General features: G+C 48.3%; 1 protein-coding gene across 1 annotated transcript in view; it reads left to right on the forward strand.

Annotated features, from left to right (window-relative positions):
• The window catches only part of LOC119440467 (uncharacterized), a 60,355-nt gene that overhangs the window by 24,247 nt on the left and 18,961 nt on the right, over positions 1–17,147 (forward strand). The window contains exons 9-12 of the mRNA XM_049662931.1: positions 509–686; positions 2,064–2,286; positions 3,334–3,466; positions 12,109–12,286. Of these exons, the coding sequence (XP_049518888.1) occupies positions 509–686; positions 2,064–2,286; positions 3,334–3,466; positions 12,109–12,286 (712 nt within the window). The remainder of the gene's footprint in view (positions 1–508; positions 687–2,063; positions 2,287–3,333; positions 3,467–12,108; positions 12,287–17,147) is intronic.

Consider the following 17,147-nt stretch of genomic DNA (forward strand, 5'->3'; position numbering starts at 1 on the left):
GCAGCTCATTCACCTTCTTGCATTCTTTCGATATGCAAACATCTGAAGAGTTTAATCGCCTTCCCGGGACAGTTGCCTCCATAAGTGAAACAAACTGTTTTAAATAAACTTTGCGCAACGTTTTATTTATGAGTCCTTTCGTGTGCTTTTCATGTGTTCATAAGTATCATCTGAAATTTTGTTACTTCAAACTATGAAGTATGTACTTTTGACCCGTGACTCTCTAAAATTGCATAATAGTCGCACTTATATGCTTTTTGATGCATATTTTATGCCGATCATTTTTCCCACTCCCCTCTGTAATGCCTGTGGCCCTGATGGTATAATAAATGAATGAATAAATAAAATAATTCATTCATTCATTCATTCATTCATTCATTCATTCATTCATTCATTCATTCATTCATTCATTCATTCATAAGAAACATGCTCAGGGCATCATGAATGATGCCTATCTTTAATCATTAGTTTATAACCTCCTGTTTCCCGATGGCGTTTTTATTTACAGGCATTCGACAGCCTTGTTGGACCCACTAACGGTCGGCCCGGATTTCGTGCGGTATCGATATTGAACCGGCCCAAATCCCGAGGCTCCATTTCCTTGCGCTCAGCGCATCCCAACGACTACCCTGATATAGACCCAAACATCCTCGAGCACCCTGACGACCTTAGGGCGGTAGCTCAAGGTATGTGAAAGTTAAACTTCTTGACAGCTGGAACCTCATGAGCACGTACACACGCCACGTTAGCTCGGTTCAGAAAAAAATCTCGAAACCAAAAATAGGTATCATCTGGCTAGGCAAACGAACCGCGTGCAATGTATATTGTAGCAACGGGTAATTACGTAGTAAAGTAGTAACAGGTCGCTAACAACCCTTTCAAGAGGTATATGTCAACACATATCGCGCAACGAAGGCATAATTGTGTTTCCTTAGAGACACTGGTGTCAGTAGACATTTTTAGCAGAGCGCCGCTTACGCTCCGCCCCCCTCAGATTTCACGCTCCGAGATATAGTGCAGGGAAATGCGTAGATTTCACATTTCATAAGCGCGTCTTGCCGAGACGCGAGCGACGCGCTACCAACTCGGCTGCAAAACGAAGAAGAGGCCAAGTAGACACGCTGCCAAGCTCCGCCGAGTCAGCTTTGTAGCGGAGCGAGGGATGCGGACTTCGTTCCGCTGCCGGTAGGAGCGTTGTGCGCAAGCGCATTAGCGTTCCCGCTAAGCGGTTGTGTGGTATTTGCTAGCATATGCCGGTCTGAGCGGAGCGGACATCAAGCGCTCGGCTAAAACACTCTAATGACTCACTCTCGTCGAGCTTTGTGTTTTGTGTATGTTTTGCATTTTTGTTGTGAACTGTGGAAATAATTTCCGCTACCATCTGGAATAACAAACTAGGCATGCCACCAGGCAAACCTCTTCTTGGTCAAGTAAAGAGTTTGTCTCTCTCTCCCTCTCTCTCTCTCATATTTTTTTAAAAATCAATGTGCTGATACGCAGCGGCGTAGACGACAATATAGGCTATTATAGCTGTGATAATTTTCCGAGAGAAATGAACTAATCATTCAATGATTGATTGAATGATAGTTAGCAAAGTTTGTCACTGATCTTTCCTCAACTGCGATGATTAAGTAGAGCATTAAATTTAAAGGAATACAATAGTCATATCAGTGAAGCACTAAAAGCGATGGTTAACATCAGTTATGTCGTCGCACGAGCACGGCGCCAATCTTATGTTGAGCAACACTGGTACCAACGCTTCTCGGCTTGCCTGCCAATCGTTGTATGGCTTCCTAGATATGCAAAGCAGAATAGGTAAGACGCGAATTGCTAAGCAGAAGATGCCACTCGGTATATCCGTTGCAATTGATTGGCATGGCGTGTCAAAAGGACTCACAAGAGCTACAGACCTGTTTGGAAACGACGTTTGGGTTTCAAGAGAGCTACTTCTAGTGATTAAGCTAGGCAGCAGTGCATATAACACTAGTGTCAGTGACATAGAATGAAGTTACACTACGGCTCAAACGAAAAAGAAAAGTGAGCGTCTTCACACTCATTCGCAGGCACAAAGGCCTTCATCGACAGGGTGCTGAATACGGATGCCATGAGAAGCATCGGTGCCAAGCCATGGAACGTCACCTTTCCTCCGTGTGCCGAGGCAGGAGCACTGTGGAGTCAGCAGTACATCGAGTGCGTTTTCCGGCACGGCGCTCAAACGGTGTGGCACCTCTGCTGCACCGTGGCTATGGGAACGCATTCGGAGGCAGTACTGGACGAACGTCTCCGGTGGGCATAAGCGAACGCTTCAATGCGAATAGTTGTCTTGGCATTATCAGAGCAGTTTATTTCCGGCTACCTAATTTTACCCGAAACACGAAGCGATCCGGAAGATAGTGGAGTCTAAAAACGTAGGTAAATTCTGAAGGTATATAGTGCAGTCTAACAATTAAACCTATCTTCCACTTCAACAGCGAAGCTCTGTTAGTTACACCGAGCGTTACGAGTGTTACACGTGCATGCGTTGCACGTGATGCAATTGCGTAAACAAAAGTAAACACAGATCTACAACAAAAACTGATACTGAAATGTTGCGAGGCGAGAAGGGGCAGTGAATTCCGACGCTACTTGACGAGTGTCCAGTTCTCCGGTCGAAACCTGCCGAGCCGCTGCCAGAGGCATCGGTTGCAGTCATGGACACTGGGCGCGTTCGGCGGGAACGCGGGGAAACGCGGACGGCGTCTGCAGAAGCTCTGCGCGTTGCGCGTTATCGGTAAAGGCGAGCCGCACAGAAACACTTCTCCTCCTCGCGCCCAGCATGACGCCGGACATGCGGCGATGGGTCGCGAAAACTACAATAATGTTTTCATGGTCTTCTCACGGGATATCGACTTGCATATTGCTATAGAATTGTTGCTTCTGACAGAGGTCGCTTTTTCAAGCTTCTTTAGCACTGCGGTAAGTCAGCGTATCTGTAAACGCTACTGCGAAAGCTGGCACAGAACATATGAATGATAATTTACTATTTACCACAATTGGTCACAGACTGCGGTGTCGGCCATCTGCGTGGAAGGCGTTTATAGGCAGCCTATAGCCGTATATACATATATGGTGTACTAAAGCCCGATAATTCACCTTCTGTCTGCGATCAAACTGCGGCGAACAAGATAAACTGGGCACCACCTATAGTCTTGCTAAACCCGCGTGTCACTTCTTTCTTGAGCTCCTGGAGTGCGTTCCTCGGCATTAAATCTGAAAAGTAGAAATTGACGGGAGCTAAGTTGACAATAATTGCTCTCACTCGTTCATATAAAATGGTGGCAACTGTACATTCAGGGTCCGAGGCGGCTTGACTGGTCTGCGCGTGGCTGACGCTTCAGTTATGCCCGACGTCATAACTGGTCACACAAACGCGCCAAGCATGATGATCGGCAGCAAGGCGGCAGCGATGATCATAGAGGACCACGTGTGACCGTAAAGAGAAGATGGAAACAGTGCTGGCATCGGCCCAGGACGACGGCTGAGGAGCAACGCCCTCAACCTACGAAAGATTTGTCGACGGTGTATACCAGTGTGTGTGTGTGTGCGTGTGTACACATGCGTGAAGTAAAGAAAGAACAATAAAATGGAAATCCTAATACACTGTGCGTACTTTAAGACAGCCCTGATTTTCATATCCTACTCGCTTAGAAACGAGAGCACCATGGGACCATTTCAAAACTTCGACGTTTCTTAACTATTATGCATCATTTAGAAAGGAAAATGCGTGAAAAAGTGTGAAAAATAAACGTTTTTTATAACGGACCACGACGGCATGACGGCGCCTGTCCGCAAGGAGCAGCTGTTATCTGGAGTTCGTGCTTGCCTAAGCAAGTCTGAGCGTTTGAGAAGTGCCAGCTTTGCGTGGAGAACGACGCGTTCCTTTGAGAAGCTGCAAGATAGAAGATATAAGGTTAATTTTGAATTACTACCCTCAGCTAGATCCAAAAAATGTGGCCTCTGGCTCAGCATGTCTCCATTATAAGTTACCTTAGAAGCATGGGATTCAATAGTTTATCGATTTCCAGGGAAGCAACTTCAAAACTTGTGCCATTTTTTTCTCACTAAAATATTATGAAATATTCACGTACTGCTTTAGTTTTCTTCCAGCATTCCAGCTTCTTTTAAATCACACCTCTTGGCTTACGATTCCAGCAGCCAGCAGTAACCAAGCGTTCGTGTTCAGGGCGTTTTAACGCTCATTCATCGAGCGCGAAAGGCGCTCGACTGTCATGCGCATACGCCAGAAACTAGACATTTCTGGACCTTTCTCCTAGCTTGTGTGCAAACACCTTTGCTTCCCTCTCCGACAGCTACTTCCTGTGAGACTATAGTCAAGAATAGTCCTCTGGCATCGAAACAGTGGAAATATCTACAACTGCATGGGTACTGAGTGAGTCCGTGTAAAATTGATGGAAAAAATTGGTGTCCTCAAGGTTAACTTGGCACGCTCACGCAAATGAAAGTCTCCACCGTGCATGACTGGCTTCCCGCGGCAGTTTCGTCTGCAAGACAGCATTTTGGATCTATTGAGCCATATTGAACATAACAGAGATGATGGCCTGTCGACGCTTGCAGTATTCATGGCTATGTGCAAGGCATACGATTGTGTATTGCAGACAGCTATTCTCAACCAACTGCAAGCCATGGGGGTAGCAGGACCATCCTGAGCTTCATCCAAGCTTTCCGCCCCGACAGGGTCATTCAAGTACGACTAGAAAATGTTCTGAGCGAAGGGAGAGGCATTTCTCGTGAAGAACCGCAGGGTAGTGTTCAATCCTCCACTCTTCAACATCGCCTTGGCTGGCCTAGCACCCACAAGTGCTATGCCGAACGCCAGTCAAAATGTCGATATATGCGGATGACATCAGTGTCTGTGTGTCAGAATTCCAGCACCAACATAGATAGGCCAGGGTGCTATTTCATCACTTGAGGCCTACCTTTCAAACGTTGGCCTCTTTTTATCAGCTGCACAGTCATCTATTGTGCCTTTTCCTGGACTTAGTCAACGATCAAAGCGACTGCAGCTGAATATGGTAGATATTCCTATACGACAAATTATCAGTGTTAGCTTTTTCGGGCGTCTTTTTGGACAGCAAAAATTATATTTCGGCGGGCTGTATGGGCACCCTTGCAGCGTCCTCATTAGAAAGGCTGAATGCACTTAAACGCATCGCTGACGTCTACTGGGGTAATCATGCCACCTCTACGTTGAAGCACCACTTGTTGTAAGCAGTACAATATACCAACTGCCGCTCATGTCGCCATCGGAAAGCCAATACCAACACTTGGTTATTATCCACAGGAGAGGTCTTCTTTTATCTCTATACGTTGCTGAATCAGCATCAAGGAGAAAAAAAATGTCACAGTTTCGCCCTAAGGGCGAAGCAATGAATGCGATAGCAACACAGCAATGTCATACGAAGTAAGGTGAGCGGCTTTGGTAGCAATATGAATTGTAGTAAACATGAGCTGATTAAGTAAGCAGGTGTGCTGCGGCGCAAGTAGACCGACATGAAGAGAGACTCGATGACCACGAGAAGGCGCGTGTGAAACGGTGGTGTTGATGAGAAGCGCTTCCCGTGGGCAGCGCGTGCGAAGGGACACACCTGTAGCGCTGCACTGCCGACCCGGGCAGCATTGCATGTGTAGCGTGCGTTGGAAAATGTGGCCCGACTATTACTAACTGATTGAACAAGCGTGGTGTGAGCGCGCACAAACAAACATGAATAGATCACACTTAATGACTGCAGACAACGACTGTCAAAACGCTGGCAGCAAGCGCATATATACGCCGCAGTAGCGGGCGAAGGTACGTGCGGTCTATCGCTCGCTTCAACGGAAACTGAGCGGCGAATGCACGGCGCATAAAGGTCAGAGCCGTGTGGAGATAAGAGACGGTGCGGTCGAACGAACGACGAGCGCGGTTGTTGGCAGCGTAGAAGTGCGCCCCCCCCCCCCCCCGCCCGCTCTTTCCGGCGCTGGCTTCCCGCTTCCTTGCTTGCGCGTGGGAGAGATAAGAGACTGTGCGGACGAGCGACGAGCGCGGTTGTTGGCAGAGAAGTGCCCCCCCCCCCCCCCCCCTGCTCCCTCCGGCGCTGGCTTTCCGCTTCCTTGCTTGCGCGTGGGAGATTGAGTGCGTTCGCTCTACGTGATAGCGCGCGTCCCCGCACGCTGCCTCTGGGGCATACGGCGCGCGGCGAAGATTTTATCTATACGGAACCTCACGGCGACGGCGACGCCGACGGCAGAAATCCAGTTGAAGTGTCCATATAATTGCTATCGCAATAAAATAATAGATCAAGCTGCGTACCTACCTCTCCGCCTTCAAGCCTCTCAGGCCCTACTGACACAATTCTATCAATGAGTGAGTCCAGCGCTGGAAAAACCTTGCTTCGCATAATCAGTGCTCGACGTCGCTCCCATTTATATGTCCTTGGCTGTCCTTGGCTTTCAACAACTTAAACGAAGCCGGAGAGCCGACCCACACCGGATGCTTGCTGACGTAATATGCAAAGTCACTGTTCATCGGCTACTTTCCAAATGTTCCTTTCCTATTAAAGAGGATCGGTCACTCGTGTTTGAATATTTGGAATTAATATACCAGAATAGGGCGCGTCGCGAACGGCGACGCGCCCATACCGTTGTTGCCGGCACATTCCCAAAGCATGTGTCGCACCGTTGCTCCAAGTCCGCACGCTTTACACGCATCAGTCGGATATAAGCTAGGGTAACAATGGCGTAAGACTGCCGGACTTGGGTAACTGTGTGTTTGTAGTAAGCGTAAGTTCACGGCCTCTGTCCTGTTTATTTAACGTGCGGTGGCGGGAATTTGTGTATTTCGAGCCTGTAGTGCTGTGTGAGGTCTCTGAACGTGGTCAGGCGATCACCCCACAGCCATTGTGATTGTTGTTGTTGCAGCGTGTCTGTCGTAGTGTCTCGATCCGGCAGATCCGACGCCCCGCATTCGGGGGCGGAGGCGGCGGCCACATAGTCTGCCACGGCTCGGCAAGTGATACCTCGAGCCGCGGCGTGGGACGCCTCGTTGCCCGCGAGCGGGACGTCGGTGTGTGCCGAGGTCCAGAGGAGGAAGACCGTAGAATTTTGTGACGTCGAGTCCCCGTCCTCACAGATTTGGAGTATGCGGGCCGCTTCCCGCGAGACGCGGCCGCGCGCGAAGCTTCGGACTGCCGCCTGCGAGTCGCTGATCACGATCGCAGCGTTCGGCACCGTGGAGAGTGCTAAGGCTATCGCGACTTCTTCTGCCGCCTCCGTGTGTCCCGTGGTCACTGTGGCACTCGCGAGGCATTTGCCCGTGCTGTCTACAACCGCGATCGGGTGTGCGCTTCTTCCTTCGCCATATCGCGCGGCGTCAACGTACACCGCCTCGTTACTCTTACCAAATTTCTTTTGAAGGTCGCTAGCTCGTTTGTTGCGTCGCCCGACGTGATGCGTCGGATGCATGTTCTTCGGAAGCGGCGGGACGATCAGGCGGTCGCAGATCGAGGCTGGAACCACCGTTATTTCTCCATGCTGAGTGTGTTACGTGATGCCGAGTGACTCGAGGATGCGTCGACCCGTCGTTGACTTGGATAATCGTTCGTATTGCGCAACGTCATGCGCCTCGATTACTTCGTCGAGTGAGTTGTGAAGTCCGAGCTCTAGAAACCTGTCGGTGCTCGCGTTGACTGGAACGCCTACCGCCCTCTTGAAAGTCTTTCGTATCATGCAATCGATTTTCTTTTTTTCCGAGCCTATCCACTTTTTTCCGACCCTATCCATTTTCAACTAAAAAAGGAGGCAATTCGCCGCCGTTTTCGAAAACATAGGATGCCTCTGCATGAGAATATAAATACTTAGGTAAAGCAGCACATTGCAAGTATAAATTCTCTACTAAATATAAATCTTGTAGTAGTATGTCACAAAAGAGCGCGTAATCAAAGCGCGCGCTGCGTGTCACGCAAGCCAGCGAAAGAAACACGCCGGGCCGCGCAAGCTTCAACAGAGGGGGAGAGCACATACGCTTTAAACAGCCGACGTGACCAACGGAGTCTAGACGTCGAGGCGACGGTAACCAGAGAGAGAGAGAGTGAGAGAGCACGGGCGCCGAGACACCTTCTCACCCGGCGAGTCGAGAGAGAGCTAGATTACTACAGCGTGAGCGTGCACCAACAGCTTCCATGAGTCATCACCCCCCCCCCCCCTTGACGACGCTCCGACAGCAGCGGTGGAAGTTGCGAGAATGGACTAGAAGATTCCCAGGCTTTGGCCATGCTACGGGAGCATGACTCACATAGGAAGGTTCGAGAACGCCAGTGACGGCTATATAACCGCCGTGCGAGCATCAGAGGGCAGTTCAGATCAGACCGCTCCGGTAAAGAGATGTAACGTGAAGACTGACCGTCTGCCGAAGGAGGGGTTTCCCCGGCAAACTAGTCGACGAGTTCATCGAGCGTCTGCATTTCCGGAAGAAGTTCCTTCTTCGAGATTTGCCCCGAGCTACGCCGAGATCGTCTGACTCTCCAAGACCAGCACGGTGAATACGATTGGACACTTTGTGTCCTATTCATTTTGTACTCCACCTGTTGCACTCTTAGTGCTTGTCGTTAATTATTTCCTGTGTTTTGTGAATACTCATCTGATTTGTATTGTTTGTGTCTAGCCTAATTGTGCAAGTGTGTGTGTAACTGCCTTGTGTGAAGAATATATTTTGTTGTGTTTTGACAATGCTGGGCTCTGACTCGGTGTTTGGACAGCAACCGGCTTTCGCTGGCGCACCAGAGGGCCCATTCTTAATTGTCCTTGCCTTCGTGGGAATATTTTCGGAAGCTGATAGGTCGGTTTTGGAATTTCGTCCGGCGTCTGCACCTCGTTCATGGGGTCTGTTACATATTACTACGGAAAAAAGAAAAAAACTTTAGCCTGTTGTAATAATGCAATAGACGTTATATTTGCAGGTCAGCGCCCGTGTACTTGCTTTGTCAGTTTTGTTGCGCGCTTTGGCTAAACAATTATAATTGTAGGCATATGTATCTGTTATAAAAATGCGAAAGTAAGTCACGAAAATATCCTAAGGAACAACTTCATACACCACCAAACAAAAAAAGATAAAAAAAGATAAGAACACATATAGAAGAGTTAAAATCCACTGGATCTGGACTCTAGTCTCATCTCAGCCTCGCTCGGTCTGCCGAGTCATACATCGTATTTTTTTTCTATATCTTCTTTTGCAGCATAAGCAAAGTGACGGGAGGCGTTCGCAATGCATGTATGCGCTTCAAGTCATTCGTGAATCAGTCAAGCTTTCACTGTATGAAGGCCTGGAGCCATATTTACAAAGCTTTTCTTTTCGTAAGTTCATTTTTCCATTGGCCGGCTGCCTTGGATAATAAGAAGTCTTGCATCCAGATTGGCTGAAATACTTTCAAACGAACAATTTTGGCGTTAGAAGTCTTTGTGAATTCTGGCCCTGGTTCTTCCCCAATTCATGAAAGATGTCCAGTATGCACATTTTTTCATCGATGAAATCGCACGCCTCGTCTTATAATACAGCTACAAGCAGTACACACAACGGTGCACGAACAAGGCGCTCGTTGATAGGGGCGCTCCATCACTTTCAGAGGCGAGACAACGATGAAAACACGTTTCACAGAATGCCAAAGACTGCGAATCTGTTCCCTCGCAGTGCAGAACTTAACTTCAAGTTAAATGCAACAATCCTCCAGACTGAACTGAATTCTGAGGTTCTACGTCCCAATAACCACGATATGATACATGCCGTTGCGGAGGGCTTCCGGATTAATTTTGATCACCCGGAGTTCTTAGAGCCCACCCAAAGCCCGGTACATGAGGGTCCTTGGATTTCGCCCCCATCGAAATGCGGCCGCCGCGGCAGGGAATTGAACGTACGACTTCATGCCTATAGGTGCCTTGCACTGACGTCATCGTAGCCGCCATGTTGGTGCACTGGCACTGTGATAAGCTGGGTCCGTGACGTCACATGAAAGCTATCAATATAAGATCGCTTGAACTGATCTTAGTCGTAGCCGCCATGCTGCACGGGTACGGTGATAAGCTGGGTCTGTGACGTCACGTGAAAGCTATCAATAGACATAGCAGCGCAACGTCACGTCCACTAATCCCACACCGGGTAATCCTCCAATTCACCGAGTTTCAACGTACTCACAACATCGCCGCAAGTGACTTTACTTCACTGTACATGTTGGTATAATTATTCAGACATTAAAAAAAGCAAAAAAAAAAAAAACAAGGAGACGAAGAGACACAAATAAACAGGCCGAGTGTCATTTGTGTCTCTTCGACACCGTTTTTTTTTTTTGCGCGTTAATTACTGTACCAGTATGTTTGAACATGATTCATGTCTTGGTCAGACTTGGAGGCACAAGTCGGAATCAGCTATCACAAGAAAGGGGTAATTGTATAACGCTGGCACAGGCCTTCGTTCTGCAGTGGGCCTCAAAATGGGCTGATGATGAACAACTATAGCTCAAACAAAGGCTATGCTACGTACGCGTACATATCGTCATCCGCTGCGCCTACGACAGGAGCACAAAGCCTGCAGTGCTGCAGTGCATAAATAAGACGTTGCGAACGTCGTGCCTCCCCCTCTCCCTCGTGACAGTTTGCGTTAATTAAAACGGAAACACGTTGCGAATCGCCTTGACGCCCTGATTACTAGTCTGAATGTTACATAAGTCCGACAGAGCGAAAAAAGAACAGGCGCTGCAGCAACGTTCTTGCCCAATTACGTTAACGTGCACATGAAAGCACCGCTTCCAGTTTCGATTTCACAGACATGAGATGTTATGAAAGAAACTTCATAGGAGAAAATCATTTTTGCTTCGAAACGTTCCTTGCTAAATAGCGCGCTTCAGCTTAAAACAAAAGAAATAAACACTCTGTCGCTTTCAACTTGGCCTAACATTTTAGCGCAAGTGAAGTCTCAACAGGCTGATACCGATAATGAACTGGTGCCGCCGTGGTCCATCTCCCGACGAACAACAGACGTGCTCGCATAGCAGAATCGACAGAATCGCATAGCAGGCGAGTCTCCGCGGCGATCGCTTATCACGGATAATCAGACGCGAAGTGGCCTAGTCTCCTCTCGCACGAGATATGATAACTCCGCTTCGGGCAGCGAGAATGTTTGTCTTGGACCTGCGGATTGCCAGCTCTTTTATTTCTAGCTGCACGTGCGTCTTCCGCTAAGCGATAGCAGGACTCCGTTATGCCATCAAGGGCCCTTTGGTACCTTATCCTCCATTTTTTTTTCTATTCCATCTTTGTTTTCGGCCAGGGTTAAACCCATTGAGTGTGGTTTGGCGGCAGGAAACAGGTGTGGTGGAGTGCCGAGCCGAAATGAGACGCGAGCTACAAGCAAGCAAAGCAGAGCAATTACTGTTGCTTCCACGCAATCTGGCCTGTGCCCTTGGCGTGATTAGCTTGAGGAGGGTCAATTTTGGTGTTGCAGAATGTCATGCGGCCGCTTCCGCAACGAAGCCACATCGCATTTCGCAGTAAATACGCGTACGAGTTACTTTTGCTCGTTGCTCACTTTATTTCGTTTTGTCACCTACCGTTACCAACACCCACACACAGAGACGCGCACGCGTGCACTTATCTTTTAGGCATCTTTCAGAATACAGTTCACTCTCCTTCCTACTGTATGCTTTTCTAATCAGCGCCTAAAAACAACGAAAATGCAGGACCTTGTCATTCGCTATTGCATGTTGAAGGATGTGCAATCAAAACGGGTTCCAAGGATTACACCCGACCCTCTCCGCTGCGGCTAAACCCACAATTCTAAAAAAAAAAATGAAGTGGCGCCGAAACACGCCCACCCGCACGACGCGACGCCAATATCTCTCGAATAGCGCGGGGCATACCTTCAACGTCCCTCGTTATTCGCCCTCTCCCCCGCGAACATCGAAATGACAACGGCGTGTGTGCACGAAAGCGCGCGACAGGAGGATAAGGCAGTAGCGGTATAACGACCCGCCTACTGCGTCGCACGAGACGAGCGTGCTTTCTGCCCCGGACTAACGCGCCGCGAAGATGGATCTGAACGCCACGGCGCCCGCCCCGTGGAGTAGCGTTCCGGCGGCCCAGCCAGCGCTAGGCCTGCTGTACGGCGTCGTCAACATGCTGGTGCACGCGCACATCACGGACCTACCCGATCTCGGCGACTACGAGCTGGGAGAGCTCCGGCAGCACTACGACTACGTAATCGGTGAGGCCTGGCGTCGGATAACCCTCACGTGTACTATATGGCACGTGCTTGCCTGCGTGTGAATGTGCGTGTGTGTGTGTGTGCCTGTGTGTGCATATGTGGGCGTGTTCATGCGTGCGTGAGTGCGTGCGTAAGGCCATATATGCGTGCCATGGGGTTAGTGAGCTGTGCAGAGAGTAGAAGTGAAACAAAGAAAGAAAGCAGAGAAAAAAGCGAACCTTCCGTGACCAGGAAAAAATGAAACCCTCCCGGCGCACTACAATAAAGAACAATAAAACAAAAATCGGAGCCGACTTTTCTCACGTCGCGTGCAGCGGTTTTCAGTGACGACCGCATCTCGCAACCGCCATTTGGGCACCGCGCCAGGCCTTATACATAACCTTCATTTGTAAAAGTGAGCCGACGGTAGAATCGTCCAAGGTGCGCGTGATCCCTAGTCCAGGATACCTGAGCCCATGGCATGGCATCACTTACTATTATGATCTTACACGATCATAATAATAATAATAATAATAATAATAATAATAATAATAATCAAGATAACAATCAAAACACTGAACACAGCCGCAACCCCTGACCACATCATCTAAACCTTCGTACGCCACGAAGGAAGGTGTTCCGAATCTCAGCCAGTTTTGTCCGGCTGAAACTGAGAAATTGGGCTTCAGCCCAATTTCTCAGCTTTAAGTTAATGACGGTTGCAAATGAATGACGGCGCGGCTGCGTGGTCTTCTTTACCGGGTGGAAATCTATTTTCACTGTCAGCTGTAGCAAAGGGAATGCGCTCGCTTTTATGAGTGAACTGGTGCAATGACCTCGCTCACGCGTCGAGCGTCTCAAAGTGCTAGCTTGCATGAGGGAATCGCTGGTAGGTTGGTTATTCTGTCGATGCACTCTTGCGTCTTCTTGGCTTTTAATGCGTCATTAACATTAGGAGTGTGAAAGCGGAGAGGCGGACATTACTATAGCAAAAAATTGAAATGCATAATCGCTTAATTAACAAAAATTCACTAATTAAGTGTTTAACTAATACCTGATGGCCCATATTTAAATTTACAAATTGTAGCCTGTGGAGTTTGCAAGGCGGATCCACTTGGAATTAGTTCTCAGGATGACACCAGTTTCGAGATGTTTATTCCCGAACTTTGCGGATAAATGCATTGGCGTTCCAGTTAATTTTGTGCTTCAATGCATAATCGACGTTTTGTTAAGAAACCTAACTGGAACTCCAATGCATTTCTCCGCAAAGTTCGGGGATTAATATCTCGAAACTGGTGTCATCCGGAGAATTCGTTCCAAGTGGATCCGCCGTACGAACTCCACGGCTACAATTGGTAAATTGCAATATGGGTCATCAGGTAATTAGTGAAAAACATAATTAGTGGATTTTTGTTAATTATTCGATTACGCATTTCGATTTCATGTGGAAGTAATGTCCGCCTCTTCGAGTACACCAGCTCATGAACTAGAATTGTGATATCTGCCACAGGCAACCTTTAATAATTTTTGAAAGTGTTCGCTGAAACACATTGAAAGTAGTGCTGGCACACGTGCAAGAGCAAATACAAACATCTAATTGAGACGTTTCGATCAGACCCCGGCCTTCATCAAGCGTGCGACTGCAAGCACCCGGAGCTCAATTTATACACCGTCTTTGTGAAGCGAAGGGGGAAAAGAAAGTAAAGAAAAAGAGAGAAAACATAGGTAGTCTACACATACAAACACGCGTACGTTCATTCCAGTAAAAAAAGAAAAAAAAAGTTAGTCCATCAAGTAGATTCCGTGACGTCCACAAGAGAGGAGCGTACGGAATTTAAAGGAATGACGCAGCCAGTGGTATGCAGGGGACAGGGGTCACGTATTAGCAGAGAGCATGCGAGAGGCCGCAGCTGACAGAAATGTGTTGCTGTTGTTCTTTGATTGGAGTTCTCTGTTTGAACAAAGAACAAGAGAAACACAGTTATGGCAGCTGCGACCTTTCGCATCCTATATGCGAGCATGCGACCACTCTCCCCTACATTGCACTAGCTGCGTCTTTCCATCTAATGTTTCTGACACTCCTTCGTTGTGGATGCCTGTGAATGTACGCGCGTTCCTTGTTCATAGGCTGTGTGTGTGTGTGTGTGTGTGTGTGTGTGTGTGTGTGTGTGTGTGTGTGTGTGTGTGTGTGTGTGTGTGTGTGTGTGTGTGTGTGTGTGTGTGTGTGTGTGTGTGCGCGTGCGCTGTGTGTGTGTGTGTGTGTGTGTGTGTGTGTGTGTGTGTGTGTGTGTGTGTGTGTGGTGTGTGTGTGTGTGTGTGTGTGTGTGTGTGTGTGTGTGTGTGTGTGTGTGTGTGTGTGTGTGTGTGTGTGGTGTGTGTGTGTGTGTGTGTGTGGTGTGTGTGTGTGTGTGTGTGTGGTGTGTGTTGTGTGTGTGTGTGTGTGTGTGTGTGTGTGTGTGTGTGTGTGTGTGTGTGTGTGTGTGTGTGTGTGTGTGTGTGTGTGTGTGTGTGTGTGAAGCCAAAGCTTCAGTACGCTACCTCGGCCAGCCGTCAGCGACTCTACAGTTTGCACCTTGAGAGCTAGAGGTCCAACCACAAGAGAGCATTAAGGCACGTTTATAGTCCATCAGACGCCGGGCGCGTCGGAGCGCATTGGCCGCGCGTCCGGTGACCTTAGCGTCGAACCATCGGTCGAACTATAGTCGCTGTTGTTCTCGCCAACGTGACATAACGTGCGCGCGTTCACGCTGCGTCGGACTATATTTAGGCCTTTTAGGGAGCCCTGAAAGGAGACATTACCGCCGTTGCCCGAGTAGAGTTGGGCGAAACCACAACCTGGCCACAGCTCGACAATGGGCCTAGCCAGGACAGTGAAGCTTTCGCTATCTATCAACCTGGGTTAACCAACGCTAAACCACAGCAATTTTTTCTTGGGTGAATGTACCCGTGATGGTATTTATGACGCCAATGAATGTACGCGTGGTTGTCGTCATAGGCTACCTACGCTTTCTCTATTTCTTTCCTTCGTTCTTACATAGAAGATGTATAAATTGAGCTCCGGGTGCTTGCAGTCACACTCTTCATGAGCGCCAAACCCCGGCCGGAACATCAAATTAAATGTTTGTTTTTGCTTTCTTTCCGTGTGCCTGCGCTTTCAATTTATTAAACACCATATCCGAAGCACTACTTCCTTCATATATCTATACAATATATACATAATGCGACTGACGGTGGTAGGCTGCGGGCTCCTCGAAGTGGCAGGACGTGTCGACCGAGCTCATGAACAAGGCTTTGCAATGTGGTGAATGCGGTTGATGATGATACAAACTTTATTGGCCAAACACAATCGTCATTTACTTTCAGATATAGCGCAGATACACCAACTAGCCTAACAGGCGGTCATTCTGGAGGACAGTCGTTAAGGTGGCTGTTGTCTTAGACAGCCGGAAGCCACCTGGGTGCCGGCGGCCTCCGCGGTCCCGGCCACGTCTTGAACGGTTTGGTCAGAACAGAGAATCAGTGCCTCGCACTGCTTCACAGTGTTCAAATTACACAAGGAAATGGTAGTTTTGTAATCATGGAACCGGGGACCTCAAAGAGGTACGACGCAATGCTAGAGCATTTCTCTCGCATTGACCACTAAATCACCACTGATTTCACAGCGTAAGCTGTTATGGGTTCATTTGAATAGCCGTTTCGGTTCGCGATGGTGTACGCCGCCGCCTCCACCACCGATATCCGGTGTCCGCAACCGCGGTCACTGGAAATGCGAAAAAAATTACCCGGTTCCCGCAGGGATTGAGCCCAGGCCCGCTGCGCAGGAGTCAGATGCTCTACCACTGAGCCACGCAAGCGCTTGCTATCAGGCAGCGAGAAAATGCCCTATAAACGTGCCCTAAAACGCAATCAACGCGATCGCGAGCCTGATGATGATGATGATGATGATTTATTGGCATCCCCTTTGAAACGGGACGGCGACAAATAGTCACCTAGCCTGCTTGATTTAATCAGGTATACTCTACATGTTCTTTATCTAGCATTTTTGTACACCTCTCATTATTTTTCTTTTTCAAAAATTTACCTTGTACCACTGCTTATGATTTTAAGAGATCAGGTCGTATCCATCTTTTCGCTGCTTTTTTTCCACCAGTACTCTAATCGTCTCTTGCTGATCTCTATGGCTGATCTGTTTATGTTTCCTTCCACTTTAAACCCAAGCGCTTCTGGGAGTTGCACGTTATCTACGGTTCTCGCTGGGTGGATCCCGTCGCATTCCATTAGGATGTGCTGAGTGGTCTCTGGATCTTTACTGCAGCATACACATGTCTCATCTAGTTCCGCATATTTGTTCCGATATGTTTTCGTCCTTAGGCAACCGGCTCGAGCCTCAAATAGCAAGGCACTGCCCTTTGTTTTATCGTACAGATTTTCCCTTCTAATTTCTTTCTTCTCATTCTTGTAAATCTCCATTGTCCTTTTCGTTTCCATTCTTTGCATCCAATTCACGGTCTCTATTTCTCTCACTTTCTTTCTGATGACCCCTGGTTGTCTATTTACAGTTTCGATTATCCTGTACTTGGTTGTCAACTTCCTTGACCTCTTCCTCCATTCTGTGTCCACGCTTTTCATGTAGAGATACTTGTGCACTTTAGCCGCCCATTTATTTTCATCCATGTTCCTGAGCCTTTCTTCAAAACTAATTTTGCTTTGTGCTTCTCTGACTTCAAAAGAGGCCCAACCCATGTCACCATGCACTGCCTCATTTGTCGTATTACCGTGTGCTCCCAAAGCCAACCGGCCTACTGATCTTTGGTTAACTTCCAAACCCGCCAATATATCCGATTTTAAGCATATAATGGCATTTGCGAATGTTAGCGCTGGC

This window comes from Dermacentor silvarum, chromosome 2 (genome assembly GCF_013339745.2).
Source record: "Dermacentor silvarum isolate Dsil-2018 chromosome 2, BIME_Dsil_1.4, whole genome shotgun sequence".
In the NCBI taxonomy this organism is placed as follows: domain Eukaryota; kingdom Metazoa; phylum Arthropoda; class Arachnida; order Ixodida; family Ixodidae; genus Dermacentor; species Dermacentor silvarum.